The sequence below is a fragment of the Thalassophryne amazonica genome, chromosome 5, assembly GCF_902500255.1.
Source record: "Thalassophryne amazonica chromosome 5, fThaAma1.1, whole genome shotgun sequence".
In the NCBI taxonomy this organism is placed as follows: Eukaryota; Metazoa; Chordata; class Actinopteri; order Batrachoidiformes; family Batrachoididae; genus Thalassophryne; species Thalassophryne amazonica.
The window spans coordinates 83,295,979-83,322,040 of NC_047107.1; the positions used below are offsets into that span (position 1 = coordinate 83,295,979).

At 40.3% G+C, this 26,062-nt stretch overlaps 1 protein-coding gene across 5 annotated transcripts in view; it reads left to right on the plus strand.

The window, feature by feature from the left end:
* The window catches only part of cltcl1 (clathrin, heavy chain-like 1), an 80,889-nt gene that overhangs the window by 21,437 nt on the left and 33,390 nt on the right, over positions 1-26,062 (plus strand). For 3 of the 5 annotated variants that reach the window (XM_034170724.1, XM_034170726.1, XM_034170727.1), the window contains exons 2-10: positions 17,088-17,295; positions 17,755-17,757; positions 19,186-19,454; positions 20,797-20,958; positions 21,582-21,695; positions 21,776-21,949; positions 23,588-23,785; positions 24,792-24,992; positions 25,216-25,368. In XM_034170724.1, coding sequence (XP_034026615.1) covers positions 17,088-17,295; positions 17,755-17,757; positions 19,186-19,454; positions 20,797-20,958; positions 21,582-21,695; positions 21,776-21,949; positions 23,588-23,785; positions 24,792-24,992; positions 25,216-25,368 — 1,482 coding nt within the window. The remainder of the gene's footprint in view (positions 1-17,087; positions 17,296-17,754; positions 17,758-19,185; positions 19,455-20,796; positions 20,959-21,581; positions 21,696-21,775; positions 21,950-23,587; positions 23,786-24,791; positions 24,993-25,215; positions 25,369-26,062) is intronic. The other 2 variants (XM_034170725.1, XM_034170728.1) reach the window with 1 other exon arrangement.

Below are 26,062 nucleotides of genomic sequence, written 5' to 3' on the forward strand. Positions count from 1 at the left end.
TCTGCAATATTTGAGCAGGACAGAAGGGAATGATTGAGAGAAGGGGAAGCTGATTAGAGTTACTGTAATCCAGGTAATATTTGCAGCAGGAAATTTTTGCAGATTTGTGGAAATTGCTTAAAAATTCTTTATTTTGTGCTTTATAATTTCACAGTTCCAATGTATTTCTTTAGTAAAGTAAATTAAAATTTCATTATTTGCGCAGATTAATTTTACAGATTGTAGACTCCCACAAAATCAGCAAAATTAAAATGCCTGCAAAGATTTCCTGGTTTACAGTACTAGTGTAAACTAAAAAAATGCATGATTCATTTACAACTTCATTTATTTCACAATTTAATAACTGAACAATAGATGGAGACACATTTGATAATACACAGACAGCAAACTAGTACAGTTCTGTCAAGAAGAACCGGTCCCTCACTACCTATTTCAAATTTAATCAAACTGAACAATAGATGGAGACAAATTTGTCAGTGCACAGCAAACAACTGCAGTTTTGTTAAGAAGGGTCCAATCCTCATTTTCCTCTCTAGTCACCAGATCGATTGCTATAGGACCATTTAGAATAGTATACTTCTGTGTAACACACACACCCTATCACTCTCTACATGTATTCTTACAGTTGCAATTTTTCGGGTATTAATTACCTCAGCCATGGACAATTGCTTTTTACCATGAAGAAAAGCTGGAATTTTGGCTTCGGCACAAATCAATCCAACATCATCCCTGACATCAAAACCCGTCAGCTAACACGACGTCACCAGGCAAAAGGTTGTCTAAATAACCACAGTTCTCAGTCAGCTGTTTATCGCTGACTCTACCTACCCATGACTTAGAGATAAAAGATATTAACCCCTGAGGTGTGATGCCTATCAAAAAGTTTACAGTGTTATGATGCTTGTATGAGCTCCAGGTTTGTGCCCGTGCCATAAGATTTGAGGGTCTATCAATAAAAACCTCAAAACAGTCTATTATGACTGCCACTTTCTTTCCTAAGTTAACTTGAAAACACATAGGCATGGTTTTTCTCAGTTCCTCTCTTGATGGCCATTTAATAAGAAACCAAAGTCTAGCATGCATGACATCAATTACAAATCTGAATGTCCTTGTAAATCTGTAGGCCAGATCTTGAGTGCTCAAATTCAGTCTTAGTCTCATTAATGTGAGCATGACGTGTTGGAATTTTGTCAGAGCACTTCTTCCTGTATAGTTAATGAATGGGCTTACAAAGTTGAAAACATGCATCAATAAAACATAGCTCTGCAAACCAGTGTAAAATGTTACACAATTATCAGTTTTAAAGCACTCCTCATTCAGTTCATAACTGTTACATTTTTCTTTTAGACTCTGGTTCTCATCCAAAAGTCGATTTATTTCAGCTTGCATGCCTAAAATGGCATCCCCAGACAAGTCTGTTTGGGTTCCCTTTTCACTCAGCAACTGTACGAGGTGTATTAGATAAGAAACCGACACTTTTATTATTTTTTTAACTATATGGATTTGAATGACGTGCGATTACACCAATCATGCTTGAACCCTCGTGCGCATGCGTGAGTTTTTTCATGCATGTCGGTGACGTCATTTCCCTGTGGGCAGGCCTTGAGTGAGATGTGGTCCAGCCCTCTCGGCTGAATTCCTTTGTTTCACACGCTGCTCGAGATGGCGCGCGTTGCTTTATCAAAATTTTTTCTGGACCTGTGAGGAATATCCGAGTGGACACTATTCGAGAAATTCATCTGGTTTTTGGTGAAAAGTTTAACAGCTGATGAGAGATTATGGGGTGTTTCTGTCACTGTAAGGACTTCCCACGGAGTGGGATGTCGCGCAGCGCTTCCAGGCGCCGTCGTCGGCCTGTTTCGAGCTGAAAACATCCTAATTTAAGGCTTAATTCACCCAGGATGTCGTGAGAGAACAGAGAAGATTCAGAAGAGGCTGGCATGAGGACTTTATGCGGACATTCCACTTGTATAAGGACATTTTGTAATGAAAGACGTGCGCGCAAATTCTGTGTGCGCCGCGACAGGAAAAACACCTCCGTGTTGAAAACCATTTGTAAAATTCAGGCGGCTTTTGATGGCTTTCAACAAGTGAGTAACTGAGAAATTGTTTAACAGCTTGGGCATGTTCCAACTTGTCCGTTAAGGTTCCAACAGAGGTGTTTTTCCTGTCGCGACCCCCCGCGGTCGGGTCTGGCCCGACATGCGACTTTGCCCACACGTTCTTGGAACAATGGAATGTACGAATAAACTCCTCATGCCGACTTCTTCTGAAAGTTCTCTGTTCTCTGACGACTTACTGGGTCAACAGAGCCTGAAATGTGGAAGTTTTCAACTTGAAACGGCGAGACGCTGCCGCCTCGAAGCGCAGATCGCCGTCAGGCACCGTGGGCTGTCCTTAAAGGGACACTACCAGACCAAAATCTCTCATCAGCCGTTAAATTTTTACCGAAAACCAGCTGAATTTATCGAATGGTGTCCACTCAGTTGTGCCTTACAGCTTTTGAAAAAATTTTTATCAAACAAAGCAGCAGTCTCTGAGCCATTCCTAAACAATGAAAAATCGACAAGAGGGTGGGCGACTCCTCACTCAAAGACTGCCCACAGGCGAATGACGTAACCGACAGGCGTGAAAAAACTCTCGCATGCCCACGAGGGTTCAAGCATGTCTGATGTAATCACACGTGATTCAAATCCATATGGTTTTTGAAAAAAAAAAAAGATATGACAGTGAAACTTTTCTAATAGACCTCGTACTTCATCAATTTCCATCGACTCTTCGAACAGCTGTAGCTCCAATAGTGCTGAGGCAGCTTCCACTTCACGCTTTTTTTTTTTAGCACGCTCTAGCCTCCTTTCATGACGTGGTGTGGCTCCATTAGTACACTTTATTTTATCGTGGCCAAGATTTAAGGACGGGGCCCAATCTGGGTTGCTTTCATCATACAGCGCTGCTGGCTTTCCTGAAAGGATAAAATGAAAAGAAAAATAACTTTCTTTTTGGTAGGAGGAAGCGGGACTTTCAAGTGGCTCAGGTTCCGCTAGCTGTCTGCCCTGATGATCTTCTCAGTTGCAACCTAAATATAAAAAAAAGAAGGGTTAGGGTCTGGATGAATGGGTGCGGCTAGAGGGACAGGAAATGGGAAAGAAATTACATATAAATATAGCAAGTGTTAAAATGAAAAGTGCTTGGAATGTAATTTTACACTGGATTCTTGTACTCACCTAACTTTCAAAATTAATTTACTGATAAGCATGAACTGTGCATGTGCTTGGTGTGTTTGTGTGTACATGTAGCTACAGCATGTACAGTGCGTGTGTGTGGTTATTCAACTGCATGTAGATTTATGACAATTTGACACATGTGTACACATTAATAAATGTATACATATTAACATGTATACTGTATACGAGGGCTGTCCGTAAAGTATAGGTCCTTTTTATTTTTTCCAAAAACTATATGGATTTCATTCATATGTTTTTACGTCAGACATGCTTGAACCCTCGTGCGCATGCGTGAGTTTTTCCATGCCTGTCGGTGACGTCATTCGCCTGTGAGCACTCCTGTGGGAGGAGTCGTCCGCCCCCTGTCGGAATTCCTTTGTCTGAGAAGTTGCTGAGAGACTGGCGCTTTGTTTGATCAAAGTTTTTTCAAACCTGTGAGACACATCGAAGTGGACTTGGTTCGAAATATTAAGCTAGTTTTCAGTGAAAATTTTAACAGCTGATGAGAGATTTTGAGGTGATTCTGTCGCTTTAAGGACTTTTCACGGTGCGAGACGTCGCGCAGCGCTCTCAGGCAGCGTCATCAGCCTGTTTCAAGCTTAAAACCTCCACATTTCAGGCTCTATTGATCCAGGACTCGTGAAGAACAGAGACGTTTCAGAGAAGCCGGTTCAGCATTTTATCCGGATATTCCACTGTTAAATGGAGATTTTTTTAATGAAAGACGTGCGGACGGGTCCGCGCATCGGGACGCAGCCCGACGCTGTGTTGCGGCACAGGAAAACACCTCCGTGTTGATACCATTTGTTAAATCCAGTTGGCTTTTGATGGCTTTCAGTGGAGTGAGTATATGAGAAATTGTTTATCAGCTGGAATGTTCCAACTTGTCCTCAAGGCTTCCAACAGAGGTGTTTTTTCCTGTGTGGAGCGTCCGCTGCGGCTGCGAGCCGACGCTGCAAACCGCCCGCACGTCTTTCATTAAAAAAATCTCCTTTAACAGTGGAATATCCAGATAAAATGCTGAAACCGACTTTCTTCTGAACTTCTCTGTTCTCTCACGACGTCCTGGATCAACAGAGCCCTGAAATGTGGAGGTTTTAAGCTTGAAACAGGCTGAGGACGCTGCCTGAGAGCGCTGACGCGATCGTCTCTCGCACCGTGAAACAGTCCTTCAATCGACAGACAGAACCGAATCACATCAAAGAGCTCTCATCAGCTGTTAAAATGTCACTGAAGACCAGCCTAATTTTGTCGAACCATGTCCCACTTCCCGTGTGTCTCACAGGTTAGAAAAATTTTGATCAAACCAAAGCGCCATGGTCTCTCAGCAACTTCGCACGGACAAAGGAATTCCGACGAGGGGCTTGGACGGGACGTCCTCCACACGCAGTGCTCACCGTGTCGAACTGACGTCACCAACAGGCGTGGAAAAACTCACGCATGCGCATGAGGGTTCAAGCATGTCTGACGTAAAAACATATGAATGAAATCCATATAGTTTTTGAAAAAAATAAAAAGGACCTATACTTTACGGACAGCCCTCGTATACATACTACTTTGTACATAAAACACACTAGTTAAATAGGGAGACTGACCTTCAATGAAATGATCCGAACAGATCTGTAGATTGGCCAAACTGGATTTGGATGTAAGGTCACTTCTAGCTATCCGTGCTAGCCAGATTGCTCACCTCTTTGAAAGCAGTTCTCGCGTATTTACTCATTGATGCTCGATAATTGCCAGTAACCTGAAGAAACTGAGTAGTTTCCCTGTTCTTACGATTACTACAGCCAATTATACCACAAAAACTCGGCATTTTATCGCATAAATCTTCAGATTTGCATCCACTTGTGTGTACACAGCTAGCTGTAGTGTGTGCGTCGTTTTTTGCTTGTCCCCCAACATGGTGGAACGGAAGTTTCGTGACGTCATTTGCACGGACCCTATAAAGGGCCTTCTTTGTCAGTCTAAATATACCACATATCTCTGGAATTAACTTAATTAGACCATGATATTTTTACCTTTTTACATACCATGTTTCCAAAATATTGGACAAGCAGGTACTTAAGATCACAATACCACCCAAATCATGAGCTGACAACAACATTTACTGAAACTAAAACAGTTGCATGTACATTACTATCATATATTTGCTTAAAAAAATACTCAGGCAGTAACGTCAGTTCTTCTTTTATTCATCTTGAGCCAGTTGTTGCAAGCTGACTCAAAGCTGAATATTTCTGCCTCATCTCCATCAGGGTTTCTTTTTTGAGTTTGCTTTGAAGTGGGTTTTGACCCTCTTCATTTAATACATTTCTTTAAGTCAATAGTATATGAACACCAGGTGTAATATAATACCAGGGTAAAAAAAAAAAAAAAAAATGAAACTCTAAATACCTGCTGTTGAAATGGGAATTACAGCAATGGTTGAGGCCAGTTTCACTAGGTTCAGCATTATGTCTTAGGGTTCTCCCCAGAAATTTTTAGTATAGCGGTGCTCCTGGCAACTATCACCCAAAGCGGCGTGCAACGCTTCCACTTGGGGTCCCATCCGACCTTGTGAGCTGAAGTCCTAAGACAAAAATCAAAATCTTTTAGTACGATTTGTGGTCAGACTGTTTCATTGACACACTGTATACATGTTATGAATGTGCAATAAAGAATGTACAGGAAGATCATTTAAAATGTGGGAGATTCCAGGCTTTTTTTTGCACTTTTCCCCTGCATAATTTTCAATTTGAAAAGTTTGAATTCTCAAGTCAAAATATCACCAGGCTGGGGGCATTCACTTCAAAGTGTTAAAGTCTCACCTTGTCCCCGTGATTCAGATTTTGAAACCCCTCTGTATTGTCAAAAACAAACAAAGGTCCAACTTTCCTCCCCAAGTCAGCAGGTGCATTTCTGGAAAGCATCTTACTCTGCATTTCTTGGTGTGTTATGTACATTTTAGAAAAAGAAGAAACATTACAATGGCTGGATGACAGTGAAACGAACACTGCTTCATCCAGTATTGAAGCTTTCATCTGATAACAAAGCTTTCATTCAAAAGTGAAGGTTTTGATTTAACAGAGGCTGTACAGAGAGACAGGAGAAGAAACTCTTAATTTTTTCAGGGTCTGTCGGAGTTTGGATCCTAAGTGTGGTGGCGCTGCAGTTTGTGGCGCAGGACACTATTTTAGTCTGCCTTGAACGTGCACGCGGAATGTCTCCAACGCTGTTTTTTGCAGGCTTCCTGGACACACAGATGGATTTATTACGTTGGGAAAAAAAAGTCAGAATATGTTATTTTCAGGAGATAATGGACGAATCGTGAGAGAAATTTGTGAGGAACTCTGTGATACTGGCAGGCAATTGCGCACGATCCATGCGTGGGGACTCCTTTGGTGGAATAGACTTTGGAAATCACAAGTGGATGAGTAGCCTGTTCAGTGTCTTTTTTTGTTGTTGTATTTTTTTGTTCTCAGTGGAGCTGGTAGATTTTATTTTATTTTGAGTTTGTCTTGATGTGAGACTGTTCTGTAACGGAGAAGCACGCACTGTACTTGTGCAATGTGCACGCACAGCCTGCTGAATGATTTGTCTGATCACACAGATGTATTTCTTACATTTTTCACAGTTATATTGATGACAACACTTGGCGTCCAGAGAGCTGAGCATCTAGTAAACTGTTTCTAACAGGCTGTGTTCATGATTAATGGACATGCATGTGCACTACGTTTTCGCACAGTGGAAAGTGGCTGCTTTTACCGTGACTGCATCAAAATTGAGTTACCACTTAAAAACGAGTCCTAACACAACATTACACTTATGTAGACGTTGTAATTAATCTGTGGCTCTGTTTTTAATGTTTGCGGCTACATTCCATCCAAGTTCGCGCTGGGACATTTTCCTCAAAGAATGGAAATATTGCACATCGCTATCCAGCACCAAAATCTCAACGGATGAAAGTGTGTCTCTGTATCTAAAGAATTTCAGTTTGCGTTTTGCTGCTTTCTTCATAAAAGCTTACTTGTTGACTGTCACATGGGCTGCAGCCTCAGCCTCTCATCTGATCAATCCCGCGGCAGACAGAGTCAATCAAGTCGGCTATACATCGGCGCCAGCATGCCCTCTCCCTGGATGGACAATCAATCATAGTGCCCCGCATGGGCTGTGGTCACTACCAAGACAAAACAAAAGATGCAGAGATCATCTTTTGATCATCAGGGTTTGTGTAACACTTGCATTTTGTCATGGTATACCTCATTTAGATGTAAACAGGATAAAAATAACCCTGAAGTTGTGAAATTTCCCCGTAAAAATGGGTTTGTGCGCAGTCAGATTCCCACCGAGTCTCATGTTAAAACATCATGAGATGGCATCACAGTATAGCAGTGCTGGATGGCAGTATAGCAGCACTAGATGGCACTATAATGGTGAAGGGCCATTATTACATTGTCTGGGGAGACCCCTGTGTCTTAATGTACAAACCTTATCTTCTGTACATGGTTGGGGAGTTGGCGAATTTCAACAGAAATTGAGTTTTCACTTGTAAAATGAGGTACCAGGATAATTTTGTTGGTGAGGAGTTGGCAAACTGTGTGTAGTCACGATCACATTACTGTTGTTAAGTAAAGTTGGAAAGATAAATATACTGCATTTATATAGCGCTTTACAATAATGCCTCACATTCACCCTGATGTGAGGGTGCTGCCATACAAGGTACTCACTACACACAACGAGCAATAGGGGATTAAAGACCTTGCCCAAGGGCCCTTAGTGATTTTCCAGTCAGGCTGGGATTTGAACCAAGGATCTTCTGGTCTCAAGCCCAACGCCTTAACCATTAGACCATCGCCTCCCCTAGATCACCTGTTGAAAGGTATTCAAAGATTCAACCTTCTGGAATCAATGGCTTCAAAGTGAGTCTCTGTTTTAAATCAAATGACACTTCTTTCCAAATGTTGTAATACAGACAAACTACAGTTTACCAACAACCCCCCCCCCCCCACCACCACCACCAAGTACAACCAGAGGGAGTTTATTGATGTGTGATGTAAGTTTGGTGGCACTACAATCAACAAATAGTTAGACATTTTATTCACATTAATTGGAATAAAAAAAAAAAAAATCCCCCAAATTATATAAAATTTATTTTTCCCATCTGTGTTGTAGTACAACCAGAGGGAGTTCATTGATGTGTCATGTGAGGTTGGTGGCACTTCAAGATATAAATAAAAAGTTATTGAAATTGTATTAAAAAAAAAATCCTGAAATTATATAATATCTTTTTCCAATCAAAGTGCTTCAGTACAACCAGAGGGAGCTCACTGATGTGTGATGTGAGTTTGGTGGCAGAACAAACCATAAATGTGACGTTATTGAGTTTTAATCAAAGCATTTCTTTTCGCTATGGTAATTTGTTGATGGTTCCTGAGCTCCAGTCTCGCGGCCAGCTGCGTGTCAAGATCAGTGCAATTCACAAAGAATGCAGGTTTCATTTTGGGGAAAAAAGGTTTTGTCTGTATTACAGTATTTGGAAAGAGGTCTCATTTGATTTAAAATGGCGATTTCCTTTGAAGTTACTGATTCTAAATCAAATCTTTGAATATTTTTCCAACTTGGCAGAGAGCTGCAACATTAGGAGGAATGATGTTTAATCAGTCAAGTCCCACCACAACACACGGAGGATATTAATGTTGTGTTTTCTTTTCCCTCGGTTTTCTTGAGCGATGGTAATTTCAGTTTACCAGCAAACCGGTAATGGCAACCGCGAGCCACAGCATTAGGAGCATTTGCTGGTATTAATAATACAAATTTAACTCTGTAGGAAGTTAGCTTTGAGTTAGTGGAAGTTTGCGTGCATGCCAACATCTGCACAATGTCTTGTAAATGACTCCAGAGGCGTTATCAGGTTCCAAAAACATTTTCAGTTTTAGAAGTGTTTATTTCTCGCTAGCTTTTACATAATACATGGCAAAGAGGTTATATATTTACACACAAAAGAGAGTTTTGTTGCTAACTACCAGCCTGTGATATCACCATGCTAACATCTGCGAAATGTCTTGTAAATAAGTTCAAAGGTGTTATGTTCCAAAAACAGCATTCAAGTGTGCTTCTCGCTAGCTTTTACATAATATATACAAGACATGTATATAAATGCACAAAACAAAGTGGTTTTGGAGAGGCCAGCCACTAACGGCACAGAGCAGCTCTACTCTGACTGTCACTCCACCACTCAAACAAAACGGCACAGATTGAAACAGAATGTGACTTTTTAAACCTCTTAAAATAGCTCAAGGTTGGCCATCTTTGAACTTGTCCAAGGCCTGTCTCCCAAGAATGTTCTTGTGAATTTGAAAACTGTGGTAGTAATGGGACTGGACTTATGCTGCACACAGACAGACAGGCGAATGGACGCGAACCCTTTACAATACCAGATAGTCATATTTGATGTCTTCGGGTAATGAATGAATATTTAATTTTATTTCCTCTCAACTGAAGCAGTACCATTGTCATAGTAATGAATCAAGGCTTGCTAAAGGGCCTCAAAGATCATGTAATATTCTCTGAACTTGAAAGTCTATTAATTTCCACTGCTTTGATCACATGTTCCTCCTGCAAGAACGGCACAGCTGGTAATTGGGAGGATTTCCTGGAATTACACATTTTATGTCATTTATCTTATTTCCATTGAATAAGCAAGTTTACACAGACATGTTGCTATAACAACAATCAAACATCTGTTTTGAACAACTGAGAAATCCAGGATCACACCAAATCAACAATAGCTTAATCTAGTCTAGGAAATCCATGTATGAAGAACAGGGTCCTTTTGGTTATTTGGATCTTTTACTTCTTGAAACCAGCATCTCTCATTTGAACCACAGTGTTCTTCTTGTTTTGGAAACGACATGATTGAATTGGCTTAATGGTTACAATTTGTGTGCCTCCACGACAAGCCCGTTGCTTCATACTGTGGTCCTTGTTGGTCTGTCTCAGGACTAAAGATTCCTTTCCACTTGCCTCAGACTGCACAGAACAGTCAGTTCACTTGTCAAAGGGACAGTTCATGTTTAGTCTGCTCTTTCGGTTCACAGTTGATTTGTCGATCTACACAGTAATTCTTCTGTTTGGCGTTCTTTATCATATATGAAATTTTTCATATTCATTAGTTCTCCATACAGTTGTGTTCAAAATAATAGTAGTGTATTTTAAAAAGTGAGTAAAGTTCAAAATCCTTAAAATAACTTTTATTTCCATACATGCAAATGCATTGAGAACATTATGTTCCAAATCAAAACATGAAGATTTCTTTTTAATCAAACTTATTACTTTACAGAAAGTGAAGAAAAAGGAATATTAGGCTGGTCAGAAAAATGGCAGTGTCTACATGTTTCTTTGACACTTATTACACCCTTATGGGTAGCCCTGTCGCACCTTGACCATTTAGCCTGCGTATGCCAACGTACTAAAAATACACCGAATGTACGTTTAATAAGTTATGGGTAATTTTGTATAAGTTAAGAGCAGCTTGAAGCATGCTGGTATACGAGGTCTGTTAGAAAAGTATTCGACCTTTTTATTTTTTTTTTTCAAAAATCTGATGGATTTGAATCACGTGTGCTTGCATGAGCCAACCATGAACTTTTGTGCGCATGCGTGAATTTTTTCACGCCTGTCGGTTGCGTCATTTGCTTGTAAGCAGCCTTTGTGTGAGGATGGGTGGAGTCTCTCATCGTTTTTTCTTTGCAAGGAAAATGGCGGAACAACTGGAGCAGCGCACCTGCATCAAATTTTGCCAGAAACTGGGCGACAGCCAGATGGAAACCATTCGGATTATTCAGACGACTTTCGGTGACGATCCTATGGGCATCACACAGATTAAGGAGTGGTACATCCGGTTTAAAGATGGCCGCACACCGGTGGAGAGCGCGCCGCACTCCGGGCGGCCCACCTCGTCCACAATTTCTCGGATAGTCACACGACTGAAAAGCCACCAAAAGCCGTCTCAATCTTCCGAATGGTGGAAGAGCTGGGCATGTCACATGTCCTGTGAGGCTTCAACACGAAGGCGCTTTTGCTGCGCCATCAGCTTCGTGCCGATGAATTTCGCTGCAACTCTTTTAAAAATCTTCTGTCACAGTGGAATGTGCCGAAAAAGTGCTGATGTCCACCTCTTCCGCAATTTCTCGGATAGTCACACGATGGTCCCACATCACCACAGCGTTCTCTTTGGAAATGATCTGGTCATTTCAGCATGTTGATGGCTGCCCGGAGCGCAGCGCGCTCTCCACTGTCTTTAAACCGGTTGTACCGCTCCTTAATCTGTGTGATGCCCATAGGATCATCACCGAAAGCCGTCTGAATAATCTGAATGGTTTCCACCTGGCTGTCGCCCAGTTTCTGGCAAAATTTGATGGTCGCGCTGCTCCCGTCGTTCCACCATTTCCTTGCAAAGAAAAAATGAGAGACTCCACCCATCCTCACACAAAGGCTGCTTACAAGCAAATGATGCAACCGACAGGCGTGAAAAAAATCACGCATGTGCACAAAGGTTCAAGGTTGGCTCATGCAAGCACACGTGATTCAAATCCATCAGGTTTTTGAAAAAAAAAAAAAAAAGGTCGGATACTTTTCTAACAGACCTCGTACATTGTAGTATGGTGAGTCTGGCGAAAAATTTTGGGCATGCCCAATATTTTTTAATTTTAATTTAACATTTATTTAACCAGGTTAGTCCCATTGAGGTCGAGACCTCTTTTGCAAGGCAGACCTGGACAATTATAAAGCTTACAATTCACCTAACCAGCATGTGTTTAAATTTGGAAGGAAACCACATTTTGACGCATGCCAGTGTATAGCTCATACATCCTGCATACGCGGGCCATAGGTTGAGGGTAAGTTATGCGATTGTTGACAGACGTTTCTTGTAAGATACTCATAAGTCGAAATACATCCTTTGATGATGTTCATTGACTGGCTCAAAGCTGCAGTCATCCAAACAGCTCAGACTATTTCAAATATTAAAACCATTCACACACAGAGTAAATATAATGTCTAAATCTTGCCTGTTCGTTTCAGTCAGATTTGTCATCACAGCCTGACGAAAACCTATTCACATAAAGTGTCTTGATTTTGGAAAACATGTGAAAATACTTCATTCCTTGTTGGGGGTTAAAGAAAAGTAGTCATTCTATGTTTTTCTGCTCCTGGTGCCTTTGTCAGCCTAAACCAAAGAACACAGGCTCTTTGTGCCACAACAAGAAAATTTAAAGGTGAACGAGTAGTTTTTGTGGTTTTTGAAAGGAGGGTTTTCTTTTTTTTTTTTTTTCTTCACACCCCTGCCCCAATGCTAATGTCCTGTTGGGGGGAATATATATATATATATATATATATATATATATATATATATATATATATATATATATATATATATATATATATATATATATATATATATATATATATATATATATATTGAGGAAAATAAGTATTTGAACACCCTGTGGTTTTGCAAGTTCTCCCACTTAGAAATCATGGAGGGGTCTGAAATTTTCATCTTAGGTGCATGTCCACTGAGAGACATAAATATTTTTTATAATTTATTTGTATATTACTGCTGCAAATAAGCATTTGAACACCTACCAACCAGCAAGAATTCTGGCTCACACAGACCTGTTCATTTTTCTTTAAGAAGCCCTCTTTTTCTACACTCTTTACCTGTATTAATTTCACCTGTTTGAACTTGTTACCTGTATAAAAGACACCTGTTCATACCATCAATCACACTCCAACCTGTCCACCATAGCCAACACCAAAGAGCTGTCTAAGGACACCAGGGACAAAATTGTAGACCTGCACAAGGCTGGGATGGACTACAGGACAACAGGCAAGCAGCTTGGTAGAAGTCATTTTTGATCAGGATATGTCATTCAAAGCGCATATTAAACAAATATGTAAGACTGCTTTTTTGCATTTACGCAATATCTCTAAAATTACAAAGGTCTTGTCTCAGAGTGATGCTGAAAAACTAATTCATGCATTTATTTCCTCTAGGCTGGACTATTGTAATTCATTATTATCAGGTTGTCCTAAAAGTTCCCTGAAAAGCCTTCAGTTAATTCAAAATGCTGCAGCTAGAGTACTGACGGGGACTAGAAGGAGAGAGCATATCTCACCCATATTGGCCTCTCTTCATTGGCTTCCTGTTAACTCTAGAATACAATTTAAAATTCTTCTTCTTACTTATAAGGTTTTGAATAATCAGGTCCCATCTTATCTTAGGGACCTCATAGTACCATAGTACCATATCACCCCTATAGAGCGCTTTGCTCTCAGACTGCAGGCTTACTTGTAGTTCCTAGGGTTTGTAAGAGTAGAATGGGAGGCGCAGCCTTCAGCTTTCAGGCTCCTCTCCTGTGGAACCAGCTCCCAATTCGGATCAGGGAGAGAGACACCCTCTCTACTTTTAAGATTAGGCTTAAAACTTTCCTTTTTGCTAAAGCTTATAGTTAGGGCTGGATCGGGTGACCCTGAACCATCCCTTAGTTATGCTGCTATAGACTTAGACTGCTGCGGGGTTCCCATGATGCACTGAGTGTTTCTTTCTCTTTTTGCTCTGTATGCACCACTCTGCATTTAATCATTAGTGATTGATCTCTGCTCCCCTCCACAGCATGTCTTTTTCCTGGTTCTCTCCCTCAGCCCCAACCAGTCCCAGCAGAAGACTGCCCCTCCCTGAGCCTGGTTCTGCTGGAGGTTTCTTCCTGTTAAAAGGGAGTTTTTCCTTCCCACTGTCGCCAAGTGCTTGCTCACAGGGGGTCGTTTTGACCATTGGGGTTTTTACGTAATTATTGTATGGCCTTGCCTAACAATATAAAGCACCTTGGGGCAACTGTTTGTTGTGATTTGGCGCTATATAAATAAAATTGATTGAAATTGATTGATTGACGACGACAACTGTTATTATTATTTATTAGAAAGTGGAAGAAACACAAGATGACTATCAATCTCCCTCTGTCTGGGATTCCATGCAAGATCTCACTTTGTGGGGTAAGGATGATTCTGAGAAAGCTCAAAACTACACAGGAGGACCTGGTCAATGACCTGAAGAGAGCTGGGACCGTAGTCACAAAGATTATATTAACACATGATGCTGTCATGGTTTAAATCCTGCAGGGCGCTCCGAGCGCCGATCGACAGGCTCAAACCCTGCTGAAACAACCAGATCATTTCCAACGTGAAGGCTTTGTTGATCTGGGACGTCGTCTGACTTTCACAAAAAGGCAGAAGGCGTGGACATCAGCACTTTTTCGGCACATTCCACTGTTACAGGAGTTTTTTTTCATGGAAAGAAAAGCGGAGGGACGTGCCACGGAGCCGTTCATTACACTGCGCAAAACCACCTCCGTGTTGGTCTCACAGGACAGCTTTCAGGTGGATTTCAGACGGCTGTTGGTTGCTTTTCAGTCTTCTGATTATCCGAGAAATTGAGCATGAGCTGGACATGCCCCAACATGTCCTGTGAGGCTTCATCACGGTGTTGCTTTGCGCCATGCGGCTCCACCGCGACGCGCGGAACTTCTCCGCATGTCTGTCTCAATGTGCCGAAAAAGTGCTGATGTCCACGTCTTTTCACAAAAAACGGCAGATTTCACTTTTAACAAGAGATTTTGTCATGGAAAGCCGCACGGGGGCTTCGTGCGTAACGACCGATTCGCTGTTCGAGCGAGACAAAGAACACCTCCGTTTCGGCGTGTCATGGGACAAGTTGGGACATGTCTATCTCGGCTTTCAATGCTTACCAGTCCAGTAAGTATCAGAGATATTGTGGCGAGCTGGGCCTGTCCTAACTTGTCCTCTGACACGCCGAAACGGAGGTGGTCCTTTGTCTTGCTCAAACAGCGAATCGGTCGTTACGCACGAAGCCTCTGTGCGGCTTTCCATGACAAAATCTCTTGTTAAAAGTGAAATCTGCTGGAAAATGGCTGATGTCCAGCTCTTGTGATAACCAGAGAAAGTGCACATGACGGTCTCGTATCCACAGAGCCATCAGCTTAGAAATGATCTGGCGTTTTCTGCCTCGTCGTCGCAGCTCAGAGCGCGGCGCGCTGAGCGTCCTTAAAGCTGTAGTAACTGTCCTTATTCTCTGTGAAGCCCGTAAAATTTTCACCGAAAGCCAGATAAATTTTTCAAATGGTTTCCAGGTGCCAGTCTCTAACAGCTTCTGGAAAAATTCTGAAGGAAAAAAAGTCCAAATCATTCCGCCATTTCCAGACAATGAAAATCCGACGAGAGGGCGGGACCACTCCTTCAACAGGCGAATCCATATAGTTTAAAAAAAAAAAAAAAAAGGTCTGTTACTTTGACAGACCTCGTGTGTGTGTGTGTGTGTATATATATGTATATATGTATGTGTATATGTATATGTGTATAGCGCACCACGCTCTTTTCACTCACAGAATGTATGAACCTTGAAAAAACATTTTCCATAAGAAAGAGGGAAGTAGTGTGCACAGTGTTCTTGGTTATGACAGAGTCAACACTTCCTCAGAATTTTAAAATAATTCTGTGAAGTTGATATTGCTGGCTGAGTTAGTGAATCAGCTAACTGCTGAAGAACCAGTCTCTCTCCCCACAGTCTGCTGTGTGTCCCAAATGATGTGTGTCAAATTGCTGTGAGACAGCGACTCATAGTCAAGTTTAGAAAGCCTCTCTCACCTGACCTGGCTGGCTTGCAGACTTGGGCTATAAACAAGGACAACACTACAACTTAAAGAAAACCTGGAAAGGGAAAAAATGGTGTGGTTGTAATAAGCACTGTGACACATATGGTAGTCTCTCCCCTACTGCACGCAGCGTAGTTAGATGGTCGCACATATGAGTGAACAATAGATTTAAATCTAGGGTTTATTTATGTCATATTTGGATTGTTTACCTTCATTGACCAATAGCCGAAACCACTTTTCTCTTTAGCTTTCGGGAAACCATGATGATATTGTCAAGCGCAGATTATTGTGCACGCCATGATTGAGTGGATCACAAACTTGACTTGACACGAGCCGGCAGCACGTGGTGGTGAGATTTTTTGATGGCAACATATTTTTTTTGAAAACTATCTGAAAGCAGCTGACACACATGGTTGTAGTAGATGTAAATGCTGCCACCATAATTTGAAAGCCTTGGCCACAGTAATGGAGTATGTCATTAAAGGAATACTGAGATTAGGTTTATAAAAGCAGGTAGAGTGATGTAATATTTATTGTGACTAAATAGCACAAGATAAGACGGCTTGAAATAAGACTGTTGACAAACGGGCCAAATGCTCAGACAGCCCCTCAAAAATAAAAATAAATTACCAGGCTTGTGTGCCTTTTTTCTTCTATTATCTTTGAGGGGAAAAAAAGGATTTGAAGTAATATAACCTGAGGTGGGCAGCACAGTGGTTTAGTAGCACTGTTACTACATAGCAAGAAGGCTCTGGTTTTGCTTCAGACTTGATCCTTTCTATGTGGAGGTTGCATGTTCTGTCTGTGTTTGTGTGGGTTCCCTCCGGGTGTTCAACTTCCATAGACATGCAGGTTTGGAGAAATGGTAACTTTAAACTGACTGTAGATGAGTGTGAATGTGTTAGTCTATATGGGGCCTTGCGATAGCTTGGTGGCCTGTCCGGGGCGTATCTCTCCTCTCACCCAGTATCTCCTGTGACCCTTAATTGCAATTAGCAGGTACAGAAAACAAATGAATACTGTTGAATTTTATAGAAGCTAAAAGGTGCTTAAATATTTACTGGCTGTTCAGTGTGCATACAGTGGCAGGAGTCTTTGCTCATATTTTGAATTTATCCAAAATATGCTCTGTGGTTTTTGAATGTTGTTGCAGTTGCAGAACCTGGGGGTGAACCCTGCAAACATTGGGTTCAGTTATCTGACCATGGAGTCAGACAAGTTCATCTGCGTCAGAGAAAAGGTTGGTGAGCAGAACCAGGTTGTGATCGTAGACATGTCGGACCCCACCAACCCTATCAGACGGCCAATCTCTGCCGACAGTGCCATCATGAACCCTGCCAGCAAGGTCATCGCCCTGAAAGGTAGCGCATGTATAGAGAGACACTCAACTTCACATTCACTGGGAATTGGGCTCTACACCAATCACTGAGGGCATTGTTGTTGTTAGAGTTTCTGGACAAGATCCTAATAGAATGACGTCTGTGTGTAGTATTTATGTCTTATTTATTTGTCTGTTGTCTGCTTCGGATCGAGCCATCTTGAATTACTGTGGGAATGTCATGACCAGTTCCTCCATGCTGCAAAAATGCAGACTGCGCTCTCTTCTTTTCTCTGAAAGTATTCCATTGATTGTGCAAATTGATTTTGTGCCACAAATTCTCGCTGTTGGAGCAAAAACACAAATGCAGATGAGGATGATTTGCCTGTTCTCCCCCCACCTTTTGAGGACCTTGTTTTTTCCCTGTGGTCCATCTTTGTCTTCTAATTTTTTCTTGATTGACACTTTGCTTTTTCCTCCCTTGCTTTCTGTCCTTTCTCAGACGGTGAGTTGCTTTCTGTCTTTTCTGGCACTCTGTTGTGATGATTCAGTAGCTCTCTTTCTCTGTCTCTCATAAAAGCTTCCTCGATTCTCCTCTCATTTATGCAGAGCTGTCTTAACTAAACTCATCAATCAAAATAAGATTTCAACTGCAAACAGTAAATTACATTTGTGTCATGTTATATCTTTTACTCTGGGCCAGCCTGCTGGCACATGTACTTTTATGAGAGCACACGTTTGTTAGCATGACATCTTGTGTGTTGGTAGTATGTATGTATGTGTGGCATAATCAGCTGATATTATACACTGGAAATAGACGAGGGCGCTGCTGCTGATACGATTCTGTAAAACTCCACTGGTCACCTGAATGATGCATTACGTCACCTCTTCCTCCATTTATATTGTCCAGTTGAGTTTTTTTTTTTTTGTCATTATACATAAAACAGTCAGTAGTAGTCCACAGCTCAGAAACATTATGGCTCAGCTGTACAAGCCATATCCCAGTGCAAGTCTGTTTTATATTAAACCTACTGACTGCCTTGTCATACCAAAAAGCTGACTCCAACAATGTTCAATTATGTGGTAGACAGAAAACCGATTCTAGATTTAAAGAATCTTTTGTACAATTGACTTTATGCCACTCTTTACCTTTGTATTTGGTGTAATGTTTCTCCAATGTGTGTGGCTGTGAGCTGCCTCATTTAAATCAAGAAATAGGAGCAGCTTGAAAAAGTGTCCAGTTGCCCCTGTGAGTCACATTTATTTTAAACAATTGCACCCCCCCAAAAGTCACCCTGGAGATCCAGTTTAAATGTTGATAGAAAGTCACTTGCTATTATTTCTGCTCAGTTGTTTTACAAAGGGATATAAAATTAAACAACTGTATAATTGATTTATTAGAAAAAAGACATTCTTAATATGGGAGTTCACAAACTCTGGATTAGGACCCCAACGATTAGTGTAATTGGGTGATAATAATTAGCAGGGGCTTTAAAAAAATTCTCCAACTCAGTGTAGATCTACAAAATTCTCATTTTAATTTAAATCATTAATTTCAATTAAATATACTTTCATTTATATAGCGCCAAATCACCATAAAATTGCCTCAAGACTCTTCACACAAGTAAGGTCTAACCTTACCAACCCCAGTCATTAATATTTGAGATGATCTGAGAAAGGTAACTCACATCTCAGCTCAGTGATACAAATGATAAATGTTAGGAGGAAGTGTTGTAATGACCTATTTTATTATGTGAAAAAATGTAAGGAATTTATAAGATGTCTCAAAGACTGCTGGGTGTTATTTTGTAATTGTGATTAAAGAGATAGTAGTCTGTAAACTAGATATTACTGGGCTCCAGTTTGAAGCTCTCCTGTCTACTTGTTGAAGCCAACATGTTTTGCTGTTGTATCTTTACATTCCTTGTCTCAGCTGCCAAGACTCTGCAGATTTTCAACATTGAGATGAAGAGTAAGATGAAGGCTCACACCATGACGGAGGAAGTCCTGTTCTGGAAGTGGATATCCGTTAACACGGTTGCCTTGGTGACTGATTCAGCTGTGTATCATTGGAGCATGGAGGGAGATTCCCAACCAACCAAAGTGTTCGATCGGCACGCCAGTTTGGCGGGATGTCAGATCATTAACTATAGAACTGACGAACAACAGAAGTGGTTACTGCTGATAGGGATCTCTGCGCAGGTATGAAAATTACACACCAAGTTGTCAGTCCTGTCGAGCAATTTAATTTAGTGACCTTTCCTTTGATGGTGCAAAATTTTGGGGGAGGTAGTCATCAGTAGTACATGAATATTTAACCTTTATCTAACCAGGTTAGTCCCACTGAGATAAAGATCTCTTTTACAAGGGATGCCTGGACCATTATAAAGTTTCCATTTCAACTAACCAGCACAACTTTGGATGTGGGAGGAAGCCGGACCACCCGGAGGGAACCCACGCAAACATGGGAAGAACATGCAAACTCCACACAGAAAGGTCACAGGTGGGAATCAATCCCATGACCTTCTTGCTGTGAGGCAACAGTGCTAACCACTAAGCCACCGTGCTGCCCATATCTAATCATATAGCTAGTTTTAATATACATATGACTGTTTGAGTTCAGTGGTACAAATATATTGTGAGGGGAAAGATTGAATGTACCATTCAACGAGGTGAAGCCAAGCTGAATGGAACATTCCATCTTTCACCAAATGAAATACTTGTTCCATTGAAATAATGAAAAAAGTCATTATTTGTTTTATATAACTGCTAAAATAGATTCTTGTCATGTATTTTATTAATTTATATACAGCAGAAAAGGGACTTGCATTTCAGTGTTCCACTGGTGCTTAACAGTCCAACACTAACTTTAAATTGGAGTCCAAAACTGTGATGATATAGTCTGTGATGCCGTGCACTGACTTCATGTACTTCCAAAAAAAAAAAAAAAAAATCCCTCCGCAGTGTTTAGCTGAACACTGCCCCGGTAGTGTGAACATTCGCGGTGGTCGGGGCGTGCAATAGCACATTTCATATAGCACCATAATTGCACACTAAAAAAGAACAATTGCACGCAAAAAAGAACTATTGCACGGTTAATGAAACACAACAGGAAATAGTACGAATAATCCATGTCACGTGACATACAACCCACCAATCAAATGACAAGGATCCACTCAGCTGGTACATAATTATTTCTGTTACATTCACTACAACCTAAACAGTGAGCACATATTATACAACCCCTGGCAATAATTATGGAATCACCGGCCTCGGAGGATGTTCATTCAGTTGTTTAATTTTGTAGAAAAAAAGCAGATCACAGACATGACACAAAACTAAAGTCATTTCAAATGGCAACTTTCTGGCTTTAAGAAACACCATAAGAAATCAGGAAAAATAATTGTGGCAGTCAGTAATGCTTACTTTTTTAGACCAATGTATTGTTCTTACATACTCTGATGCTTTAATTGTATTCTGATCTGTAACAACTGCAGCATGTGTATATACTGTGTACATGCCAATTTTGTTGTTTGCACTGCAGCAAAACCGTGTGGTGGGGGCGATGCAGCTGTATTCTGTTGACAGGAAGGTGTCCCAGCCCATTGAGGGGCACGCTGCTGCATTTGGAGAGTTCAAAGTGGAGGGAAATACCAAACCCTCCACACTGTTCTGCTTTGCTGTGCGCTCACAGGCTGGAGGAAAGGTGACAGCCATGACATAATCTGCAAGAATGTCAGTCGTGATCATATTGCCTTACCGCAACACACTGAAAGAAGAGGTTTGCACAGCACATAGCACAGTGAGAGTAGCACTGATTAGAGGATGTAGCAATTTGCCAAATGTCGATTTTGAGCTAATCTGGAAAAAATAAATAAAAATCGAATTTGTGGGTGCTCATGTCTGTTTTTAGTTGCTGAAAAGAAATTATCAAATGTACACCATCTCAGATAACTACGACTAAAGACGTAAATTAATAAATGATTCTTGTAATGGCTTCTGTTGAGCAACTGCATGATTGTAACAATCATTAAACTTGGTCTATTACACATCATCCTGTATTTTTTTTGCCTCTATATTTTGAAACATTTTTGAGTTGCAGTAGCTCTTCTTAAAATCAATTATGTAGAAATGTCTGCATAAAGTTTCATAATCTGTTTGTGATGTTTTCGTCAAAATATTGTGATAATTAGTGACAGTCAGTACTTCATGGTAATTGTGGATGTATCAGAGCCGCTCTGATACATCCACATAAGTCATATTTGCCTTATTGTGGTTTGTGAGTCCACAACTGTGATCCTTGTTTTAATGAGGCTCTCTTTCTTTCAGCTACATATAATTGAAGTGGGTCAGCCGCCATCAGGAAACCAGCCATTTACTAAGAAAGCAGTGGATGTGTTCTTCCCTCCAGAGGCCCAGACAGATTTCCCTGTAGCTATGCAGGTAGGGAAAGACTCCATCGACTCTTTTAAACTAAAGCTGCCTGCTTGGTGTTTAATTATCTCTCAAATCTTTCTCCTCAGATTGGGAGTAAGCATGGTGTTATATACTTAATCACCAAGTATGGCTACATTCACCTGTATGATCTGGAATCTGGAGTGTGTATCTACATGAACAGAATCAGTGCAGAGACCATCTTTGTCACATCTCCTCATGAAGCAAACTCTGGAATTATTGGGGTCAATAAAAAGGGACAGGTGAGGATAGATCTTCCAATAGTGTGAATTGATCTTCCAGTCGTAATAATTCCTGTAACAGCTGGCATAAAATCAATTCCAGGTCTACTTTGGCGTTCGAATGATAATTAAATGTTGTCAATTTGCATAATAACTCTTTATGGAAATTAGCCTCAAGTGAAACCAACCTGAGTTGTCTTTCACATTATGAAGAAGAAGAGCTTTAATACAGGTAGTATTTCATTGTTTTTTACTAGGGTTGGGTATCGAGCACCGTTTCTTTTCGGGTATCTTTAAGAAATTATTCGATCCACCGATATCAGTAGTCTTTTTGCTTAATGATTCCCTTATCGGTCCTTCAGAGTGGCCGTTGTTTTTGAGGGTGTTTGTCGGGAAAATGATCATTTGCAGCGGCTCTGTAACCGCTTCTACAGCGTGACTCCACTTTGAAGCGTGAACAAATGAAGCATTGCTTTGATCCACTGGCTCGTTGGTTCTTTGTTTTATTTTGCTTTATCTTCATTTTTCCCTGCTAAAACCATAAAGAGCATATGTCTGAGAGTAATATTTAGCTTTATGTTAAACCGACCTGTTGTGGGCTTCTGAAACAGTTGATAGAGGTATTTTATAACTTAAAAATGGAACTGATGCTAATGCGTTAGCATGTCTACGGCTTTTCAATATTAAAGTTAGCATTAGCTGTTTCCATCTCAGCACGTTTGTGTGCATTTGTTTTCTGTATAATAATTAATGGATCAACGTTTGTTGTTGTAAAAGAGTCATGTATTAAACATTGTAATATATTTTTTTTATTTATATATTAATAATAATAGCAACAACAACAGCAACTCTTCAGAAGCGGCAAGTCTGCTTCTTAACCTCTCTCAAAGCCATTAAAATATGTCAATCGTGAGTCACTTTTGTGTGGATTAAAGTCCCTAACTGGGACTCTTATTGCAGTCAAGAAACGAGAATCGTCCTCCGTTCCTTTGGCACAGCTCCAAATGATGCGTGGCTCTCTGCCGAGACAGTCCGGTCGGAATTAATAACTTAAAAACGAATTGCCACTTTAAATAAAATGACACCTCTTTCCAAAAGCTGTAATACAGACAATAAAATGAGACGTGCTGCATTCTTTATGAATTACATCCTGACATGCAGCACAGTCAGCTGCAAGAGCTCAGCTCAGAAGCATGGAAAGACATTCATGCCAATAATGTCTGAAAGGAAATGCTTTTAACAAAAATGTTCAGAGATCAAGGATCAACCATGTAGAGTTTATTATGTCCAGAGTTTAAGAATCCAATGACCAATTTCATGTTTATTTACTTTAAGACTCAATAAAATGTTGTGACATAGAAAACCTGTAAAGCCTACTTTTAGTACACAAAAAATTCACAAGAGGTATCGATAAGGGAATCGATAAGGAATCGGCTCGATAAGCAGAATCGATAATGGTATGGATTTAGATTAAAATCTTATCAATACTGATCCCTAATTTTTACACAACAGAGCAACTTGGCTGATTAGAACAAATGTCAAAATGTTTTCATAACTGCAAAGAAATGCCGCATTGAACAGAAGAGGGCCAATTTGTCATTTGTTTTTAGAGTTAAGAATTTCACTCAAAACTAAATTCTTCATGTCTCTTCTTTCTAGGTCTTGTCAGTGTGTGTGGAAGAGGAAAACATTGTTAACTATGCCACAAACGTCCTCCAGAATCCTGACCTAGCGTTAAAGATGGCTGTGAGGTCAAACCTCGCTGGAGCTGAGGAGCTTTTTGCCAGAAAGTTTAACACTCTGTTTGCCCAGGGAAGCTATTCAGAGGCTGCAAAGGTTGCTGCATCAGCCCCCAAGGTGTGCACTGCTTTGATGTGGTGTTCTCGCATCTCAGTACATGGTTTATTTTACAAAAAGAGGCACATACAGTTTTATAAAAGCTTTGAAAAATATAAAACATGCAAGCATCCATGTGAGTTCAGATACATTACAGTAAATATGAAATACTGCTTTAAAATATTTCATGATTCAATTATGTGTGTGTGTGTGTGTGTTTATTCACTCACATGCACTCAAGGTTTACATGGTGTACTTTAAAACATAAGAATAATAAAATAAAATAAAATACATAACTAAGCACATGAATCATATACCAGATGGAATAAATAGGCAGGTAGTTTAAAAATACATAAAAACATTAATTTACACATTTGTAATAACATAAATCTGAATTCATCTGGTGTAAAACCCTTAATATTAACATTAATATTTACATATAAAACAGAGGAGTTCCTCTGTCTGGCCAACAGCTGGAGTAGTCTGTGCATACTTGTTATAAAAACACCTTTTAAAATCAGAGTGATGAAACTTTAGTAAATAATATGTATCGCAGTCATCTGATTTTGCTGTCACAGACAGATTTGAAATTAATATACTATTTCTCTCTAATGTAAATGGATGGGGTTCATTCCTGGTTCAGACCACTCTTATTGTTGAAATTAGCATTGACCCTGTTTGTGGTGGGAGTTCTGCAGCTGTGCTATTTGTCATTGATAATTTTTTCCTTTCAGATGCCTTTTTAGTAAGTTATTTCTTCTTTAATTCTGGATATATTTTTTCCGCCGCTATCTTGGTTCTTTCGTGTTGGTATTTAGCAAGCCGCTGTATTTTTTTTTTTTCTGTAAGGTTTTTGTTGAGGAACTGTATTTATTTTTGTACTCTTTGACATTGCACTGTCTAAATTTTGTGTCCTTGCTAAACACATTTTTAATTATAAAAAAAGGTGGAGGGGGATTCATAATTCTATTATGCATGCTTATTTGTTTTGCTCCTTCATTCTTTCTGATCTTTATTGCTTCCTCAGGGTATTCTGCGGACAGCAGAGACCATCCGTAAGTTCCAGAGTGTCCCGGCCCAGCCGGGTCAGGCCTCTCCGCTGCTGCAGTACTTTGGTATTCTGCTGGACCAAGGCCAGCTCAACAAGTTTGAGTCTCTGGAGCTGTGCAGACCTGTCCTCCAGCAGGGCCGCAAACAACTACTAGAGAAATGGCTGAAGGAAGACAAGGTAGGACTGGGGAATGTAAAACCGCATCTTCCAATAAGCCTTGACTGATGAGTAGATATACAGCACAACTCTTTTTCTGCATGAGGTTTTTAATCTTTTTAGGGATAATGTTGGAATTAACATTAGTTGCTTGTTTTACTTTACATTTGGTTGAACTTTCACTATAACTGTTGTTTGCAGAGTAATATTGTTACACATTGGTAACTGACTATTTCTGTTGTAGCTGGAGTGTTCAGAGGAGTTAGGCGACATGGTGAAAGCCTCAGACCCCACGCTAGCTCTTAGTGTGTACCTCAGAGCGAACATCCCCAATAAAGTTATCCAGTGCTTTGCTGAGACTGGCCAATTCCAGAAGATAGTGCTGTATGCCAAAAAGGTAGTCTGTGAACCTGAAGACTTCATTTGGTTTTCTTGTGTATTGATTCATATGTTTGTTCCTTGCATGTATGACCAGGGTACAAAAAACACCACAAAACACTGTCTAGACAGAACAAGAAGAAAGCAACCATAGTGCAGAAGAAAGTTTTATAAGGTGCTCATTTACTTTTGGTCAGTCCTTATTAAATCATTAGCAAAGCAGAAACTGATGGATATGTGTGGAAAAGGAAAGCAGCTGGTGCAACACAGAAGTAGGTGCTGAAAAATTTATTAAGGTGCTAAAGACACAGAAAAAGACAGACTTTTTCTATGTCTTTAGCACCTTAATAAATTTTTCAGCACCTACTTCTGTGTTGCACTAGCTGATTTCCTTTTCTACAAGTCAGTCGTACCTGGTTGCACCAGATTTTTGTGCTGTACAGAAACACGGAGAACTCCTTTTTTGATGGATATGTGTGTTGCTGTATAATTCAGGTCTATATCAGCAAAAACAGTTCAGTCAACACTATGTCTATTTAGATAGTTTTTGTTAATTTAAATGGGAACAATTTGTAATAGAATACTTTTGCTTTTTTCTCGTTAAGAGTGCAAAAGGTAATGGTGTGTAGAGTTTTTAATACACCGTAATTTCCGGACTATAAGGCACTACTTTTTTCACACGCTTTAAACAACTATGTGGCTAATTTATGGAT